This window comes from Gorilla gorilla, chromosome 16 (assembly GCF_029281585.2).
Source record: "Gorilla gorilla gorilla isolate KB3781 chromosome 16, NHGRI_mGorGor1-v2.1_pri, whole genome shotgun sequence".
Lineage (NCBI taxonomy): Eukaryota > Metazoa > Chordata > Mammalia > Primates > Hominidae > Gorilla > Gorilla gorilla.
The window spans coordinates 71,735,600-71,756,314 of NC_073240.2; the positions used below are offsets into that span (position 1 = coordinate 71,735,600).

Consider the following 20,715-nt stretch of genomic DNA (forward strand, 5'->3'; position numbering starts at 1 on the left):
AGAAAAAAATAGGTTAGCAGTGGACACATGTTAGACTTACCGTTATTTAGAAGTTACGATATGAATATGAGATTTTTTTCCCCAAGATTATTTGCCCATAATGTCTCTAGCATTTCTAGAATTTCTGGCTTTTGATTTAATTTTTGAGATTTTGAGATAAACATGTTTTTCTTTCCCTTCTGTCTCACCTCAGCATTTATACTTAGCTACTTTCTACACACTATGTCTCAAGACACAACATGATTTTTCCTCCTTTGACCAAGTTGGAAACCTCTAACCATCACAATTCAGGTGTGTCCTAAAAAGTTATTAAATAGGCGTCACTGGAAGAACTCTAAAGTGAAGGGCAGAGTTCACACATAACAGCATGAAGAAGGGTAAGAAAAGGCATGAGGAAGGTAAATGGAAGGACATCGTTAGTCAAGGAGGCAGCTGTTGATTACATTATATATGAATATGAAAACGGTAAACACTCAGAAAATAGACAATTTGATCATCTGAAATAAACAGCAGTTAGATTAATTGAAAATATTTTTTATTATAATTGAGCATAATGGATTGTCTCCAGAGCTTTCCTAATTGATTTCTCTGGACAAATCCTTTTCCACCATTATAATGTTTCTAGGAACTGTGTGCCTCATCTAAATATTTTTTCCAAACCATTCACTTTCTCTTGTGTGGACATCTATTCTGAGAAAATACCTTTAGGTCATATAATTCCTAAGGATATAATGCAAATGCCAACATAATGTTTATAGTATGGATGCATTAGAAGCATCTTAATTTATTCAAGATACATATTTGGGGTTTTTTGTGGCTAATCATAAGAAGTTGTTCTGGTTTTGTTTTCCTCAGTCCTCCCACCAGATAATTATTTTAGATCAGTTTTAGATCAAGTGAAAACCTTTCTTAGAAGGCTTAAATATACAATTTTATTATATTATAATAGGACATTTAAAAGGATTATAATGATCAAAACAGTGATGTTTTTCAACAGCATTTTATTTATATTGTGTGTTTTTTTTTGAAGCAAATGATTCTTTCAGTCACTGTATTTGTGGTGAGAGCGTGGAGGGATTGGAAGTGTCTCAGCTTGGAATATCTTTTATCTGACCTCATAAAATTGACCCTGATTTTGTGGGTGGTAAAATACAATGACAGAGGTGCAGCCATCACCTCTATCTAGTTCCAGAATTTTTTCATCGTTCCAAATGGAATCCCTGTACCCATTAAGCAGTTACTTCCCATTCCCTGCTTCCCTTAAATGCCTGGAAGCCACAAATATGCTTTCCATCTCTATGGATTTGCCAATGTGGTATTTTGTGTCAGTTTTCTTTCACTTGGCATGATGTTTTCAAGGTTCATCCACATTGTACCATGTGTATCAGTTATTATATTTTTTTTAATTTATCTTCACTGCTTGGTGTTAAATTCGTCTCCAAATATTTTTTTCTTTAATAATGTTTTTCAGGTTGAATTCAAGCTAAATAAAGACACATCGTCATTCCCCGGTAGACTTTTACAACATGACCTTGAAAGAAACTACTCAAGTAGGCAAGGTATTGTCAGTGAACAGAGATCAGATGTGGTTCATCATCTTTGAATAATATTAAGTGTTTAATAATGTTGAATTACTAGATCCAAATAAACTTGAATTTTAAATGAAATGGTTCATTGAGACCAAATTGGTTTGGTATTTTTTTAAATCATTGGTTATATATATGTAGCATAGCAGATTATTTCCAATACAGAAAAAAGCTGTTATTATTTTACTTTGAGGGTGGGCTATACACTAGAGAATGGAAAAAGAATGTTTCAAATACTGTATTAGAACAGTATTTGGAAGTCGCTAATTAGAGTAAGAGTATGGGAACACAAATATTAAGGAAATCAGGAAAGAATGTAACGTCAGGAGTAGAGAAGAAACAATCTTTCCCTGTTACTATCACATATAATTATAGATTTTATATTAAAAGCTTTAAACTCTAGTGTCTATCACTTGGGATCTTGTTAAAAATGCACTTTCTTAGTGCTCCCCCTCCATCTTCCCCATTCTGATTTTGTAGGTCTTGAGCGGGATTTGGAAATGTGCATTTTAATAATGTCACAGGTGATTCTGAGGTATATAGTTTGTGGGTCATCCTTTGACAAATACTGCCTCATATGATCTGGTTATATTTCTGAAATATATTTTTCAAATCAAGGAAAACGTTCCTTCACATTTGAATCTTGGTTTGTTGCTGACAGCCATTAGCTTTCTGTAATGTGCTCATGTTAAACACTTCTGAATCCACATATACAAAACTGCCTCTACCTCTTAGGAGTTTATATGAGAGGGCTGATCAGTATACGCCTTTCTAGGTTGTTCATGTTATTACTGTGGGAACGTATGGCAATTTTAAATATTGGTTAATTTTCTCTCTCTTTCTATTTCTGGACCTACTTCTTGGACCCATCTAATCTGACACATCTTTTCTCTTTCCTACATTCTACACTGTTGTCTTGGCCAATTGCTGGACATGACGTCAGCCTAACTGCAGTTCCACAGTGTGGAAAACATCTGTCTTTGCCTTATTTGATTCAGTTCAATACTTATTTATAAAGCAAGTATTGTGTGCCGGTCACTGTTTTAGGTACAGAATTATAGATGTGAAGCCTCAACTAGGGTTTTTATGCTTGCATTGTCAATTTCCTTGACATTTTTGGTAACAATATCTTAAAAGTTTTCCCGAAATCATGAATCAAAATTAAGTACTTTCGCTAAGGTTTTCTTGAGTTAGAGTAGGCAGTTAGTAAACAGATTTGAGGACGGCTGGCCAGGCAAACTTATTTAAGTGGTAAAGTATTACTAGATATTTGCTAATGAGGAAATAGTATGGATGTATTGAATTTTGTGAACCTGAGAGATGAATAAAGTTTTATACATAAGTAATGACCCATTCAGTATGAATTAACTCTTTCAAAAAAACCTAATTGGTTTTTCATTTAAAAAATTTATTCAAAATTAGGTTCTGTGACAGGATACTAATTTGAAATGTCTTAAATGTGTACCTGGTTACTTTCAATGTGCTCCCTCCATAGTTCCGGGCAGTTTCCTGCAAAGAAGGCCACACAACTTATTTTCTTGACTTTTGTACTCAAATTTTACTTCCAAGGGTATAAAATTTTGGAAAAATTGTAAGTAGCACCTCATCAGGAAAAGTTTAGGGATGTCTGTCTAATAAACTGTATCTTGATACCCAATCATTATAATTAATTTCAGCCATTTCTTATTTTTCAAAATTAATCAAACATATCATAGCCTGTCCACAAAAATTAACCAATGGTACTCTCAGTCAAAAGTAAAGACACTTGATATTTTATTTAAGCTAGTGAGTTTAAAACTTGATATGTGATTTCTTTAGGCTTCTTAGAATATTGTTAAGAGTTAACCCCTGTGTCTTTGAGATTTTATAAGTGCCATATATTGCAGGAACTACTATATAATGAAATTTCAGTTAACGTGATCTTCTTGATTAAATCCCTTAATTAGGAATTTTAAAATGTGTGTGTAGAAGGGAAGAGGCAATACTTTGCTCTTAAGATAATGATAAATCACTGAAAATCTGGAGTTAAGATTTTGGTTACCAAAACAATCTCAAAGACACCACCGAGTGGACACACATATATGGCAATATGTACTATGCCGTCCATCCATCCACCTGTCTGTCCATCCACCCATCTGTTCATTTATCTATCCATGCATCCATCTCTTCATCTATATAGTCATACTTCCAACCAGCCATCCAGCCATCTCTGTATCTAGCATACAGTGCAGTGAACATTCTTACCAAATTTAGACCGTTATACTTCTTAATACTTTGAGATGCTATTTGTATTGAGATTTTTTTAACAGAAGTAACACACACAAAATAGATTTTCGATTAAATCTTAGTAAACTGGAAAAACAATTAATTTGTCTATTGATTGCCTACTGAATTTAGATTTTACCAAGAATATAAAGAATGTAAAATGAGGTCCATCACCCAAGGAGCTTGTAAATTTAATTGGGAAGACAAGGGCTACATATCTGGCAAGTTAAATAGTAATATAAGAAATAAATAATAACAGGCCGGTTGCTGTGGCTCATGCCTGTAATCCCAGCACTTTGGGAGGCCAAGGTGGGTGGATTGCTTGAGCCCAGGAGTTCAAGACCCCATCTTGAACATGGGTAATATGATGAAACCCCATCTGTAAAAAAAATACAAAAATTAGCTGGGTGTGGTGGCACATGCCTGTAGTCCCAGGTATTCGAGAGGCTGAGGTAGGAGGATCACTTGAGCCTGGGAGTTTGAGGCTGCAGTGAGCGGTAATCATGCCACACTAAATTCCAGCCTGGGTGACAGAGCAAGACCCTGTCTCAAAAAGAAAGAAAGAAAAAGGAAATAAACAGTAACAAACTGTTATGATGAAAATTTTGCCACATAGTAATGTAGTTTTTTTGTGGGTATTTATATACCCACATATATATGTGGATATTTTAACTGCGGATCTCTCTGGTTCCCAGTTATTTAGAAGGTCTTGTTGTATGGTAGATTTAAGGCCTTTTACCCTAATCATTCTTATGTCTTTCTATTTATTGTAAGCAGTATATCATATCGATAGTAAGTTCATTATGCTGATAGTGATTATGACTTCTGTGTATAAAAAGAGCTAGAAAGTTTAAGGATAAAATTCCTTTATTCACTGAGTGTAAATTTAATCTTTGATTATTGCCTCTGTATCTCAAGTCTTGTAAAGTTTAAATTTGCCTCTTAAAAATTGAGGATTGCCTTGAAGCCTTAACAAAATCATTCAGAAAACCTAACTAATGCTAACAAGAGAAACTGAGGTTGTCTGCTGCTTGGAGTTTTTCAATCTTTTGTCTTTAGTTGACCAATTAATCTTTAACTAGTTAATTCTTAGACTGCAGTCAGTCTTTAGACTGGTTTTTGTTTTGTTTTTGTTTTTTTAACCATCTTGACTTGATTTCCAAATCAATTTACTGACTTGTGGTTGCTTTTAGGTATCCTGCTAGCATGTGGTCATGCGAGAAAATCAGTTTATTGGTGAATATGATGTCAATTCTGAATGCTTATACTCTAGAACATCATTATTATCTTGATATTTCATAATATTCAGAAAAGTGGGATGTGAGCACTGATTATTTTGTTCAAGAAACTAGGGGTGAGATACTTCAGTTTATGCCTTGCAGACCTGAGGAAGCTAGCAAATGCCATTGCCTTATAGCTTTTTAATATGATTTATATAGAACTTGATTTTAAGTTGTCATTATGTTGTCTGGTGACCTCCCAAAGAGTAGGTTAGCTTTCTAGATTTGGTTTTCATCTTTTTGTTAGTTTCAACAGCAGAATTCTGTGGTAACATCAGGTTCTGTTTTACTATTATACTTAGTGCTCCCTTCAGGCATTTCAACATCAGTTGCTGCTTTCAGGAGATTTTCTTTTCATAGAGGAAAATATGGTAGATTTCCTCTGGCATTCAAACTGTCACGTTTGACCCATTACTCAAATTCTTACCTCATTTCTGGAACTTCTCATTGTTTCTTCTTGACCATTTACATTCTTCTAGTTCTTTAGAAAATATCTTAATATTCACCTCCCCTCAAACTCATCTGTAACCACCTTCATTAAGTAAAAAATAACCAGACACACTTATGTGCAAACTTACAAATAGGTATTCTTTTTATTCTGCATTTATGTATGTTGTTCTATTTATGAATTTCATATGTGTATTTATTAATTTCAGTCTGCTAGATTGAAAGCTACATAATGGCAAGGACACCATCTAACAAACAGCCTATAAGCCTTAGAGGGGTGTCATATACTTTGTGGACCCTAACTACGGTATGCTAGATTTACTGACATCCACTTTGGTATCTTGGCAATATTCTCTACTAATAGTGGCTGAACTTACAAAGAAAGAGATGATGCAAGGTTTACATCTGCTATCCAAAACTACTTTTTGTGTATTTCCTATGCATCTCATCCACAACAAATGTGACAGAACTATATGGGCTGGAAATGAAAACTGCCACGAGTTCCTTATCAGCATTTGGAGATTCTTCCATTAAGACACCTTCAAAATCCAAAATCCAGCAGGGCTGTCATAGTGCTGGCCCAAATATATCTGGTAATGAGGGACTATCATTTTAGTTATACACAGTTAGAATTTAAGACAAGGAGTCAGGATTACAAAGGGATGAAGATAGCACTGGACTAGTTCTGTACTTTCAACCAATCTGTAAGGCAAGGGAAAAATTATTTGGCATACATGGAACACACAGTTTAGGTTTAAGAAGGAAAGAAACAAATTCAGCTTAGTAATTAATTTCAAATATGGAGAGCTATGGAAACTATACTTTTTAGATAAGATATTTATGGTGCTAAAATTCTCCAAATATAAGATGACTTTAGTTTCAAGACTTCGAAGGTTTTTCTTAATTAAGTAATTTGTATATCATTTTTAATAGGTGATCATATTAATTTGGTGAGCTCATCATTGTCATCATTTCCTATTCTTCAACGTTCTTCTGAAGAGAAAATTCTTTACTCAGACAGGTTGAGCCTAGAAAGGTGAGGACAATTTCTTTTCTTTTCTTTTTTTTTTGACTAGGTAATACATAGACGTGGTACAAGACTTGAAAGATGCAAGTCTCCCTCCTTCCTCCTGTTCCCCAGTTATTCAATTCTCCTATTTAGATATAATTTTTTTTTAACCAGTTTTTTGCTTCTCTTTCCTGAGGTATGGTGAGGAATTTTATATCTATATAACATAAAAGAGCTTGACTATACTTCACAAGAGTACTACAGCAATTCTAAAATATGACATTGATGAAAAATGGATTGTAGTATAGAAAAAAACCACAATATAATCCTCACATGAGCTTCCCAGGCCCTATCCAGTCTAGTTTCCTGTTACTTCACTGGCTTCATCTCTTCCTACACTCTCCTTCACTCACTGCTCCAATCATACCTGCCACCTTGCTGTTCCTTGAATACACCAAGAGTGATTATACCTCAGGAATTTGGTACTTGCTATCCCCTCTGCCTGGAATGCTGTTCCTTCTCATATCTCTAGGCTTATTTCCTTCAGGTCTTTGCTCAAATGTCATCATTTCAGGGATGATTTTTCTCTGGCCATCCTCTCCAAAATTGCAACCCCTTCCACACTGAAGTCTCTAGCCCCCTTCTCTGCTTTCATTATTTTTCTTCTTAGCATTTATTACCCTATAGCATAATAACTATTTACTTATTATGTTTAGTGTCTGTCTCCTACTAGAATATATGTTCCATAAGCACAGAAATTTTTGTCCAGTTCTGTATTATTGGTATTTAGAACAGAACCTGGTACAAAACACGCTCTTGATAAAATTTTTTTTAATGGAAGAATATATTTAGAACTCGATCCCCATCTTTACATCTAGGAAACTATCCACAGTAGCATGGTGGGTGAAGGATCCCAATCTCTATCTACCCCAGTGGTATAACCAGCAGAGAAAACATCTCTGTTTTGCATACCTTTAGCTTAGCAGTGCACACCTGACAACAAATTATAATGAACTATCTGTGTTTATAGTTGGGAAAAACTGCTGGAGGTTCTAACATGTTCTTTTGTAGGAAAAGTAACACTGAAGGGCAGTATCTCTCATGACATCTTTGCGGTATAAGTGGTTTATGAGAATGCTGTCTAATATTTATAACTTTCATGGTATTATTTTAATGTTTTGAGGGATTTTTTTGGTAACTTTTCTCTTGATCTTTAAAAGACTGGCCAAGAATAGTACCTCAGCCCTTCAGTTTCATGTTACTTGACATTAACAGGAGCCAGTATTTGTAAGACTGTGACATAACAAGTTAGGCACTTCCTTTGTAGCTTGGGATGACTCAGGCAATTGTGAAGATGGGTCCTTAACAGCATGGGCCTCTGGGGTGGAGAAGCAAACTTTGATCAGGCAGAGACTTGCTTATCAAGAAAGTCAGGATTGAGAGAACTGACTCCGCTTCAAAAGTTGGTTGTAAAATGACAGAATCACAAAGATATCATAAAGTTAGGCACCATTTGACAAGAACCAGGATGTGCAGTCAAGAAAGGTTGGCTAGCAGCAAGGAACTAACTCAGGTATCATTTCTGAGAGCCAGTGGGTAGTGCCAGTGATTTCCGAAGGCAGATCTGCCATGCTGTGCAGCTTCTTAGCTAGGAGCCTGAGGGGTCAAGGGCAGAAGCCAACCCTGAGAAGAACTACTTGGAAGAGCTAGGCTCTGGCTGTTTTGGGAGTTAGGTTAGGCCTGGATTACCAGGAAGGCAGCCTATCGGCACCAAGAAGGAAACACAGAAGCAAAGGCATAGTCTGTTAGATGTATCAGTAATGGGGTAGGATGTAGCAACTCAGGAGTTTTGTAGGCCTAGAAACTCCCCTTGAGGGCAGTGGGTCTCTAGTTATTATGTATGTTTGCTTGCTTGTTTTGTTGGAGTGACAGGGGTTTGTGGGGTTAAGCAGTATACAAGTGAGCCTTGGCACTGGGACTTAACCACTGTGTTTAGAATCAGAGAAAGTGACTTTATTTCAATCTATGGTAGTTCAGGTAAGAGGGAGGATGGAGGTTATTTATTTTCCTGTCTTAGTGATGACCGATTCAAGAATTGGATGAAATAGAAGTTGGGGGGTATCAGTAAGTTTAACTAAGAGAAAAAGAAAAAGACTGAAGCAGGAAAAGTGAGATGATTTAAATTTTTTGTTAAGCTGATGCACAAAGATACAAATTTTAAGGTAGAATACTTACAATTTATTAATTTATAATTTATATACTAAATTTATTGATTTATCACAGTTCTGATAAAATAGTTGGATAAAATATTGTGATAAAATAATTGAATATATGAAGTGAATTTTAAATATTCTGTGAAAAAATAATTGAATACATGAAATGAATTATAAAATTAACCACACATTAAAATAATTAAACTATTGCCCAAAATTTCCTTTTCTTTTCCTCTATCTTAAACAGGTTTCTTCAGAATCTATATTTTTAAACATCATATATTTGTTAGCCATTAACATTCAGTTATTTTTTTTCTGCGAATCATTCTTTTTTCTCTTTATCAGGAAGATTCTGATCACTGTCATAGTTTCACTTATGCTAGTAACACTCTGATATATTTTCTTTAAAGCTTTCATTAACTTGATTTCTACTGAAAGAGAATATTTCTAATAAACTTCCCTATTAGAGTTGTTCACACTCAGATAGAGCTGTATTTTCCTTGAGCTGTATTTTAACCTCTCAGAGTAGAATCACGCGGGACCTCCTGTCTGCCCCTATTATTTTACTACTAGAATTCTTAAAGGGCCCTGAACTTATTTACTTCACATGTAGTATGTTACAACATTTTGCATAATAGAGGCTTACTGTTTTAAATATAGCTCAAAGCATATATTTTTAAGGTTTCATCCTACCCTGTAGTACTCTAAATGTTCTGCAAAGTTCAAAGTGTTGAGCATGTAAACATATACTTAAAATCTTAGTTTCTAAGGAAATGTTAAGTAAGGACCACTTTGCCATTAATGGATCTCAGGTTGAATTTTTTTTTTTTTAATCAAAGTGAACTCTAGATGACTGAATTTCTTGCTCTTTTGAAGATGTCATCTGGCTCAAGAGTCTATGATTCTCTGAGATTTTTATATGTTTTTAACTCTGATGACTTAGTTGCCTGGGCAATCGTTACATTGGTGGATTGATGCCCAGGGCATTTGTCTGGTTATGTGACAAGATTCCTTCAGCCATTTAAACCTCTATCACAAAAGGCAATTATGTTGAATGTTTTCTCATGTTAAGTCAATTTCATGTGAAATAACTGAAATTTGAGTTTTTTAAATACAATGAGACCTTAGACATAATTTTAATAATAAACCCTGTCAAAGTCTATTGGCTTTTTGTGTGTGAATGATTTACAATTAAATATAGGTCACTTAGTTCATGGGGGTTGGAAGTGGTCCAACTTATTTTTTTCTCCTCACAGAATGGGAGCACAAAGATACTACTACTAATATTTGTAAGTAGAGGTAAGTGGCTGAATCATAACCTAATTAACTTTTTAACATTTTTTCTAGACAAAAGCTGACCGTATGTCCTATCATCAATGGGGAAGACCACCTTCGTTTGTTGAACTTTCAACACAATTTTATAACTCGGATACAAAATATTTCTAATCTACAGAAGTTAATATCCTTGGATTTATATGATAACCAGATTGAAGAAATTAGTGGGCTTTCGACTCTGAGGTGTCTTCGTGTCCTTCTGTTGGGGAAAAACAGGTATTCTTTGTAGAGCAGTTTTTGTAGCCTAATGTTATGTGTAGGATTAATGTGGAGATGACAACTTAGAATTGAATAATACTTAAGAAATGAATAGGCTAAAAATTTTTAAAAATTATTTGAATTAGTTGAATGGATTAAGATCCAGTCATAATTTGTTTCATGAGATTTAGTATGACAATTTGTCACACCAGATAACGTTTATTATGTATTTTACTTCCATTGCTTTCCAGTGCTGTATCTTATAGGGAAGTAAATAGCAGACTTTGGCCTTGATTTTGTTTTCTTAGAACTTACTTTAGACATGTGTATTCACTTTAGGCTTATGTGTTTCACTTGTGACTCTTCCCAGTGTTTGACTGAGGGTAGACACTCGATACTTTGTGATTATCTCACAAATTGATTCTTTTTTAGACAGTAGTTTCAGTTTGTATCTAACATTACATCCTATATGAACTTTCCCAGTTCCTTTTATACAACTCTATTCCGTAGTGCAACTATACAGTTCTTGACTCATTTCTCTGAGATTCATTCACTACTTTTCATTCTATTTTACTGAATAGCTTTTGCAATGCCTACAAAGAAGGGCTTTATAGTAAAATCCAAAAATGATTTTTATATTATCAAATGAAGACTTTAGATATATATTATAACCAGGCTAGGTTCTCCTCCTCCATCTTTCCCTGCCTCCCACCCTAGCATGGGTCTTGGATTACTCGTTGCAGGGAAAAAAAGTATTATCTCTTCCTTACCCATCTCAAGGTTCATGGCCGACACTCTATAACGAAGACAGATTAAACAAGAGAAAAGCATTAACAATTTATTTAATACAACTTTTACATGACACAAGAGCCCTTGTAAATGAATATCCTCCAAAACAGGGAAAACTGTGTATTTTTAGGCTGAGGCTTGATAACAAGTGGACAGTGTGATTGGACAAAAGGAAGTATGATCTAATGGTAATAAACTGGGGGAACTTAGCAAGGCCTATTTGTTCAGATTCTTCTTGGTGTCTCTGTGTCTTCATTCCCTTTTTTGGGGTATGTTATGTATTTTACTTCCATTGCTTCCTTCCGTGAGCGTCATAAGACCCTCATTCCAGAGGAATCCTGCCCTATATCCAAAAAGGGAAGGGATAGATCAGATACTTCCATCTATCTGGAAAATAGATCAGAGAATTCTTTTTATGGCCTCGGGGAGAAAGGTGAGAGAAGCTCAGACAGTGAGCTTAGGAAAAGTATCTTAAATTTAAGGTAGGGTAGGTAGATCAGAGAATTCTTTTTATGGCCTTAGGGGAGAAAGGTGGGAGAAGGTCAGAGAGTGAGCTCCCTCCATTTTTTTTTCTTTCTTTTTTTTTTTTGAGATGGAGTCTCGCACTGTCACCAGGCTGGAGTGCAGTGGCGCCATCTCGGCTCACTGCAACCTCTGCCTCCTGGGTTCAAGTGATTGTCCTGCCTCAGCCTCCCGAGTAGCTGGGACTATAGGCACGTGCCACCATGCCCAGCTAATTTTTGTATATTTAGTAGAGATGGGGTTTCACCATGTTGGCCAGGATGGTCTCGATTTCTTGCCCTTGTGATCCGCCTGCCTTGGCCTCCCAAAGTGCTGGGATTACAGGTGTGAGCCACTGCGCCCAGCCTGAGCTTCCTCCTTATATGATTTTCTCAATTTCCTTCAGCTTAAATTACTCAGTATGCCAATGTGCCATAGTTTGGGGTATTGTGTACCCAAAATAAAGCCTTGACTGTCTTTATTCTCACTACCTAGTGATAATATAAGATACTTTTCCCAATATCATGTCCCAGAGTGCTAGGCTCTTGTCTGTCCTCCATAGTTTCTATGAAGGCTCCTATCAGTGTAGTTTATTAATTAGTTCAGTGTTAAGCTAAGCGTTATGTAGTCTGAGCAAATTTGGAGAGTATCTTAGTCTGTTTATGTTGCTATTAGGCAACCCATTGGGGATCAAATTTTAACATGATGCTTGGTGGGGTCAAATATTCAAACCATAGCAGGGAGATTATAGAATCATAGATTATTAGAGCTTGAAGTGACCTCAGAGAGTAGCTTCCTCTTTTTACAGATGGAGAAATGGAAAGGCAAAGTGACTTTTGCAAAGTTAGATATATACAAAGTCTATACAATAAGGGTATGCCACCAGAGCAGTTCACTGAGTAAGGTGAGAAGGGAAGTTCACTTTTCATACATTTAAGGCATTCCCTAGTCTACCTATTCTCTTGCCCAGGTGCTCCCTATTCTCTTGCCCAGGTGCTCCCCTATTCTCTTGCCCAGAGATTTCTTTTTTTTTTTTTTTTTTTTGAGACAGAGTCTCGCTCTGTCACCCAGGCTGCAGGCTGGAGTGCAGTGGCGTGATCTCCGCTCACTGCAAGCTCCACCTCCCAGGTTCACGCCATTCTCCTATCTCAGCCTCCTGAGTAGCTGGGACTACAGGCGCCCACCACCACGCCCGGCTAATTTTTTGTATTTTTAGTAGAGACGGGGTTTCACCATGTTAGCCAGGATGGTCTCGATCTCCTGACCTTGTGATCCATCTGCCTCGGCCTCCCACAGTGCTGGGATTACAGGCGTGAGCCACCGCGCCCAGCCACCCAGAGATTTCTTTACTAGTTTCTGATCCTCAGAGTTACTGATTTATTTGCCTTGCTTGCAGTTATTCTTTAATATCATTATCATTATTCCCTGCTTTTAGTCCTTGAGTTAATATTTTTAGTGATATTTAAAATCACTTTCTCTCGTATTTAAGCACTGCTCCTGGTTCCTACCATTTTAAGTCATCTTTCCATCTATTCTATTTTCCTATTTGTACTTTTCAGCTTCTCTGGCTTCTTAGAATTTACTCTTTAAGTTGTTGTTTTTGTTTTTGATAACTTGTGCCTTGAAGGTACCAGTCTATCTGAGCTTCTGACTTTATTTAAGGTCTTTTTGTTCTTTCAACTCTAAGAGACTTAATGCCTTTCTACTATGTCATTATTTAGTGAAGTAAAAGCAATCTAATGCTGTGTCTTTTTCCTCTTTCTACTCCTCCATCTTTTTTATTTGTTATTTGTTTGGTTTTAATCTTATTTTATTTTTCACATAAAGGAATAGCTGTTGAACAGTTCTAGAACTATTAGTGTTCTTGAATCAAAAAGAAAATGAGTCAGAAGAAAACTTTCCATATTCTCCCCTATTGCGTGTTTTTCAAGTGTCAGTGAAATGCAAGTCTGATCCCTAAAACAAATGCCAAGTGGTCTCCAGCCAGCTGACTTTGTCACAGCAAGGGGCCTGTGAGCTGTGAAGATGGAAATCTGTCCTGGGTTAGTACTTTGTGAACATTAAGCAAACCTGGCTGAGGATGCTGGTAAAGAGGGAAGTACATCTGCTACCCTGTCTTTTCTTGCATTTGTGTTAGATGACTTGTTGCTTCCTGTTGGTCAAGTTCAGAAAGCTTTCTCCTTCCCACATTACAAAGCTCTGCATTGTCGTTTGGTCCAAGGCAGTGGAACCATATATGGAAATCCAGGGCAATCATGCCTCTGGGTTCAGGCAACTCCAACAAAGATTTCTACTCTAAAGCTAAGAAAGAACCTTGCTCAGGTTCTGTATGTGAGGTTTCTGTTGATACTAAAGAACTCCCAACCCCACATTGCTGTCAAAGTTCTTGTTCTCTAATTGTTCTGCCTTCAGTATCTCCTGCTTATCCTCTCCAGGTCCTCTGCCACCCTCGTCATTACAGGCTAATGCATAGAACTTCTCTGCATTTTCTTCTGATCACCCAGGATTATAGATCAAAACTCTTAGAACCTGGGATTCTCTGTTTCCTTCCTTTTGACTCCTTGAAGTTTCCCACTTAAGGATTTGTTTCTGACACCTGAAAAGCTAAGCCTTCATATAGGTCTTGTAGTGAGGTCTTTATCCTGGCATCAGTAACATAATGTGGCCTGCAGAGACAGGCTGTGATATATCCCTAGAGGCCTCAGGTGATGGGTGAGCCTCATCTTTTTCTAGTTTCAGTTTCTATTCAATGGAAGAACTTCTTTTTTAAATAAATCTTTCAGGTCACATTGGTGTTAACGTAAAAATGGTCAAATTTGGGGGCACTGGCTAGGATTCTGCAAATTCCTCACATCGATACCTAATCTGACCAGTAGGGGCCTTCTAGGTCAACTGATGCCTTCATTTACCTCTGAATTCTTTAGAATTGGGTAAGTTTTTAGGTCATTTCAGGTGTTGGGGGTGGAAAGAGAATTTATGCCAAAGGCAACTCGTGAGAACAAGAGAGCAAGATGTTTGGTTGGTCTTGGGTTTAACTGATTGAACGACTTGGCTGTTTTTCTTCCTGTTCACCTGGGCGATCCGAATCTGATGTGAGAGTCATAAAGCAGCTATGTGTCAAAGCTAACGAATAGCAGAAGTCATGTTATAGCCCAATGGGTTCTTCTTGCCTGCTGCACAGAAAAGCCAATACACTGAGACAGCAGGTGTTGCAACTGAGTAAGAGTTTAATAATCACAAGGCAGTCAAGTGAGGAGGATGGAGGAGGAGATATTTCTCAAATCTGCCTCCCTAAGAAGTTGGAGACTAGGATTGTCAAGGGTTGTTTGGCAGGCAGGAGGCTAGGGAATATGGGTTCTGCTTATTGGTTGGATTGGGGATGGAATCACAGGGAAGTTGAAACTGTCTTCTTGTACTGAGTCAGTTCCTGAGTAGAAATCACCAGTCTGGGTGGTGTCAGTTGGTCTACCAGAATGTGAAAATATATCTGAAAAATATCTCAAGCACTAGTCTTAGGTTTCACTAACAGTGTTGTTTATAGGGGAAATTGGAGAAGTCACAAATCTTATTACCATTGGCTCTGTGATTCCTGAGCAGTAAGCAATTACAAAAAGGTAGGTTAGAAAACAATGACTGATTATCATTTACTTATGCCTCCGTATTAGCAGAATTCAGGCCCCTAACATAATTCTAACCTTATCATCTTTCATTAGTTTTATGAAGATGTTTTTGGTTCCTGAACAAAGATGAGGTTAGTTTCAGGAAGGGACTGTTATCATCCTTGGTTTAAAGTTAAACTGTAAACTAAATTTTTCTCATAGTTAGCTTGGCCTATGTGCACGAATGAGCAAAGACAGTTAGCTTGTATGATTAGAAGCAAGATGGAGTCAGTTATGTTAGATTTCTCAATTTTGCAAAGGTGGTTGCAGTCACAACAGATAGGGAGTGAATATGTGAGGCCCTGGTGGAATTCTGAGGGAATACATACTGCACATGATGGTTTCTCTGATTGAAGGGCCTTAAAGGTGCTCAGGATTTCTCATAAAGACAGAAACAGACTACATTGATTCTTCAAATCGGAGAACTCTGGGGTGATACAATCTCCATTATCCCTGATGTATAATTTTCAAGGTGTTAAAAATATGATTCTCAGACAAATAGTAATCACAGGCCAGCATTTTAATTAATTCAATAATATAGGAACCAGCGGGATGACAAAGCTGGGTCAAAGGAGAGTAAGAGAAACTCATAAATAGTCAGTGTTTTTACAAGCACTCTGGGTGATTCTGATAAATCCAGAAATTTGAGAACCACTGTTTTAGGGAATGTGAACTTGGAAGTATAAAATAATGGAATAAAAGGCTTCTCTAATAGCTATTAGAAAGCATGGCTCTGTCCTAAGCTGTATGATTATGGTACTATAATTTTCTGCAACTGTTGTAGGTATCTCAGGAGCAAAGCAGGCAGAGGAAAAATTGTGTTGAAAGTTGTACCTGGGCTGGGCGCGGTGGCTCATGCCTGGAATCCCAGCACTTTGGGAGGGTGAGGCAGGCGGATCACCATGTCAAGAGATCAAGACCATCCTGGCCAACATGGTGAAACCCCGTCTCTACCAAAACTACAACAATTAGCAGGGTGTAGTGGCTCGCACCTGTGGTCCCAGCTACTCGAGAGGCTGAGGCAGGAGAATCACTTGAACCTGAGAGGCGGAGGTTGCAGTGAGCTGAGATTGCGCCACTGCACTCCAGCCTGGCGACAGGGCGAGACTCCATCTCAAAACACACACACACACACACACACACACACACACACACACACACACACACACAAAACAAACAAAAAAAGAAAGTTGTAGCTGTTTTGCCATCTGGTTGGGCTATTAATTTAGCTATTTGAGAGATTTAAATTCTAGATAGGATAGTATTAAATGCCTGGCACTAGGTGAAGGCTAGTGAAAGAGTCCAGTGAGTCCGGAAGAATGCTGATGATTTGGATGAAGTGAGGTAGGAATAGGGTACAGATTCTGTCAGGGTGATGATGTGAGAGGAGACTGATGAGGAGGTGGTGGTCATAAGGCAGTGTGGTATGTGTGTGTGTGTGATAAGGGAGTGAAGAAGATCTACAGCTACACAGCGATGATACATGGTGGGCATATGAGAAATATTTTTATAAATTAAATTGGATTGAATTGGCTTGTGGTAATAAAATTCTTGATTTGGCAATGATATAACTGAGATCAAGTGGAGACAGAAATTAATGAAGTTTAAGTCTGCATTATGTTTACATGGTAATGATCAGTATGTATGTATATACATACACACTACATATATATATCACATATATACACACTATATATAGATAACATGTATATTATTCAATGGATGATCCAAGTTCTGAAAACAGAGAGGTGGAAGTGGTTCTTTGAGGCAGTAAACAAGGACAACAAAAATAGATGGTGATAAATATGTGGTGATAAAGATGGGTTGTATGAACTTAATTTGTTGTTCTTTTTTTGCCATTGCTCCCATCTGGCATATCAAAAATTTCAAATAAATATAAGCATTTTACAAACTGAGCAGGTCCCAGTAGAAAGCATTTAGGTGGTATGCAGTTTGTCTCTGTCATAAAGGATCCTATTATGAATACCCTTGTGCATACAACTTATTCATTTAGTTAGTATGTTCGTTCATTCATTAAACTAATATTTATTGGGTACCTACTTGGCACCAGGCACTGTTATGAGTGCTGGGGATAGAGTAGAGAACATGTCAGAATGTCCTTTTAAAGCTCACATTTTGATTTGGCAAGAGAGATTTTTTAAAAATTTAAACACAAAATAATATAATTTTAGGCTACGATCAATTCTGTGAAGTCAAAGCAGAAAAAGGAAAGAGTAATGGGGACAGGAAGGGAAAGGTATTTTAAATATGGTCATCTGGAAGCAACTTTGAAGAGCTGTTTGATCTGAGACCTGAATAATGTGAAGTTTTGAGGGAAGAACATTAGGGGAGTAGGAACAGCAAGAATAAATACCCTAAGGTGGAAATGTACTTGCCAGGTTAGAGACACAGCAAGAATGCCTCTGTGGCTGGAGCAGAGTGAGTGAGCGAGCCTGTGGTAGGAGATAAGGCTGGCTGAAAGGTCAGCAGCCAGGTTAGTGCCTTGTAGGCAGAAGTAAGGAGTTTAGATTATATTCTAATGTGAAGAACTGCCTTTAATAAGTGCCTTGACTTAAGGTTCTTAGACATAGGATTGCTCTTTTCTAATGATGTAACATTTAAACTCTCTTTCTCTTGAGTGGTATTGCATTTTTTTAAATTATAATAAATCAGAGGGAAATATATTATTGTTGAATATATATAACTATATATGTAGACAGAGTAAATTAAAATGAGTTACACCTTTATGCCTTAGCATACTTTGGTTTACAGATAGATGTGATACATCCGTATTTCTATTCTACTTATTCTGGTTTTCAGAATCAAGAAAATCTCAAATCTGGAGAATCTAAAAAGCTTAGATGTCTTGGATCTTCATGGAAATCAGGTATTGTAAAGCCCTTTCATTTCTTTCTTTTTCGAAAAGAAGTCCAGGAAAATGGTATAAAAGTTTTAAGAATCATACTCGCATTGAATTTTTCAAGAGTTTCTTTATTGATTCACTGAAATTTCTAAGGTATCAAGCTTATTTATAGAAGATTTGGTAACTCCTCAGCAGTACATGACAGATACAGCTTATAAAACATTTCAAATTCTTATAGTTATGATAATTTTGTTTTTTATTAACTTATTTTTAAAGTACACATTTTGTAACCCCAATCCAAGACCTAGAATATTACTGACTTTCTTCTACTTAGGTATTTGTTTTTTTATTCCATCTCCTTATTTCTGCATCACAGGTAACCGCTATTTTAGGTTTCATGCTTTTCATTCCTTTTTGGGTTTTTCAGTTGGTTTTATCACATATAGGTGTGTCTTAATAATATATCCTTTAGTAGTATTGTCTCTTAATTTAAAAAAGGTATACTATATGTTGTCATCTAGTGTTTACTTTTTGAATACAGCATTATATTACTGAGATTTAACTATTTCAAGTAGCTATAGTTTTATTTATAGTTGTATGTTCCATGGTAAGACTATACAAAAACTTTTTGCTCCAGTTTCTTATTGATAGACATTTGGATTGTTTCCTGTTTTTATTGTTGTTGTTGTCTGTTTGTTTTATCTTGTTTTTTGCTATTATGAATAGTACTTCTAAGAACTTTCTTGTACAAGTCTCCTGTTCTTCATATTCCATATGTACTCTAGAGTATATAGGAGTGAAACTGATGAGTCATAGGCTATTTAAATGTTTAACTTTAAAAGATAATGCCAAATTGCTTTCCAGAGGGATTGTACCAGTTTGTACTCGTACCACTAATACATAATCATGTTGCTTCCTATTCTTTTCAACATTTTGATTTGTCAGACTTCTTAATTTTTTTCTGATTGAATTGGTATAAAGTGGTATCACTTTGTGGTTTTGATTTCTATTTTCCTGATTACTATATAATCTGGGCTCCCAATTATGTTCAATTTGTCTACTCCTGTATCTGTCTGAATTTCTATATTTATTTTATTTATTTTATTTTTTTGAGACGGAGTCTTGCTCTGTCGCCCAGGCTGGAGTGCAGTGGTGCAATCTTGGCTCACTGCAAGCTCCGCCTCCCGGGTTCACGCCATTCTCCTGCCTCAGCCTCCTGAGTAGCTGGGACTACAGGTGCCCGCCACCATACCTGGCTAATTTTTTTGTATTTTTAGTAGAGACAGGGTTTCACCATGTTAGCCAGGATGGTCTCGATCTCCTGACCTCGTGATCCACCTGCCTCGGCCTCCCAAAGTGCTGGGATTACAGGCATGAGCCACCGTGCCCAGCTCTATATCTATTTTTTTATGTTCCCTCTCTTTATTCTTCTCTGTCAGATCATATTGGCTGTTTTTCAGTCCTTTGCTCATCCATTTAAATATTTGTCTTTGAAATGTAATATTTATAAATAGTTACATGAGCTACATACTTATGCAGAATGTAAAGTCTCTTCTGCAGTGATAAGCCTACATCCTGGGATGATCGGGGAATCCCTGCCTGTTGATGAACAAGATCTTTCACAGCTGCTTACAGTTGGTCAGGTGAAAACCTCAGTGTGGTCTCTCTAGGCTTTCTAACAGCTGTTAGTTCCAGTAGTTTTGGTGAAAAGCTAATGTAATTAATAAAAACCTTGATAGATTTAATAGGCCACATCTATTAGGTTCGAATCTAGTTCGGCCTGATGTGTTTGTCTGTGTGTGCATGTAGTAAGTGGGAGGAGTGTTGGTGGCCTGGGAATTGTCTGGCTCTGCAGGTTAGTTACTGTCTGTCCAATAGAGGGGAAGTTATCCAGTTAGATGGTGCTGGAAGGGGAAGAGGAATTAAAGAGTATTGACAGTAAAAGAATATCATATGCAAAGGCACTGAGATGGAAAACAACACAGTAAGTATTTACCACCAGAGAACAGAGCATGTGTGGAAGGATGCTGAAAGAAGAGACTAGAAAGGTAGGCAACGGCCAGATTGTGGAGGGCTTTGTATGCCAGGCAAATTAATTGGTGTTTTATCCTGTATTTTAAAAACTGTTTATAACTATAAATGAAACATTTTATGATAGCAGTATTTTTCTTATTTATTTTAAAGTGTATACATGAGAAATAATAAACATATGATTTTCAAATTCTAATATATCTTTAAGAGTTTGTGAGTACTACCCAAGATCTTCAAGAGCACCTGATAAATGAATACCATATCATTTGATCTGTACCTTATGTATAGGCATTATTTACCAATCATTATGTTGATGAAAAATGTCTGTTCCTTGTTAGCTGACCTGTGTTATATATTTTATAATTTCAGCATATGTTTGTGATATTGTGTGTGTTAAAATTAAACATTTGTAGTGCACAAATTACTTCTCAAGGTTCTTCCACTTATAGAAACTTGAGAAGTAATTTGTGCAGTACAAATGTTCTATAACTGGAAGAAGAAAGTTTTAAATGAAAATCTGAGTCTTGTTTCATAACATA

At 36.6% G+C, this 20,715-nt stretch overlaps 1 protein-coding gene across 4 annotated transcripts in view; it reads left to right on the forward strand.

Annotated features, from left to right (window-relative positions):
* Nucleotides 1–20,715, forward strand: part of LRRC49 (leucine rich repeat containing 49) — a 198,132-nt gene that overhangs the window by 41,306 nt on the left and 136,111 nt on the right. For 3 of the 4 annotated variants that reach the window (XM_063698671.1, XM_031002242.3, XM_055363653.2), the window contains 4 exons: nt 1,472–1,559; nt 6,512–6,614; nt 10,148–10,351; nt 18,103–18,169. In XM_063698671.1, coding sequence (XP_063554741.1) covers nt 1,472–1,559; nt 6,512–6,614; nt 10,148–10,351; nt 18,103–18,169 — 462 coding nt within the window. Of the gene's footprint in view, nt 1–193; nt 292–1,471; nt 1,560–6,511; nt 6,615–10,147; nt 10,352–18,102; nt 18,170–20,715 lie in introns of those variants that run through there. The other variant, XM_055363654.2, reaches the window with a different exon arrangement.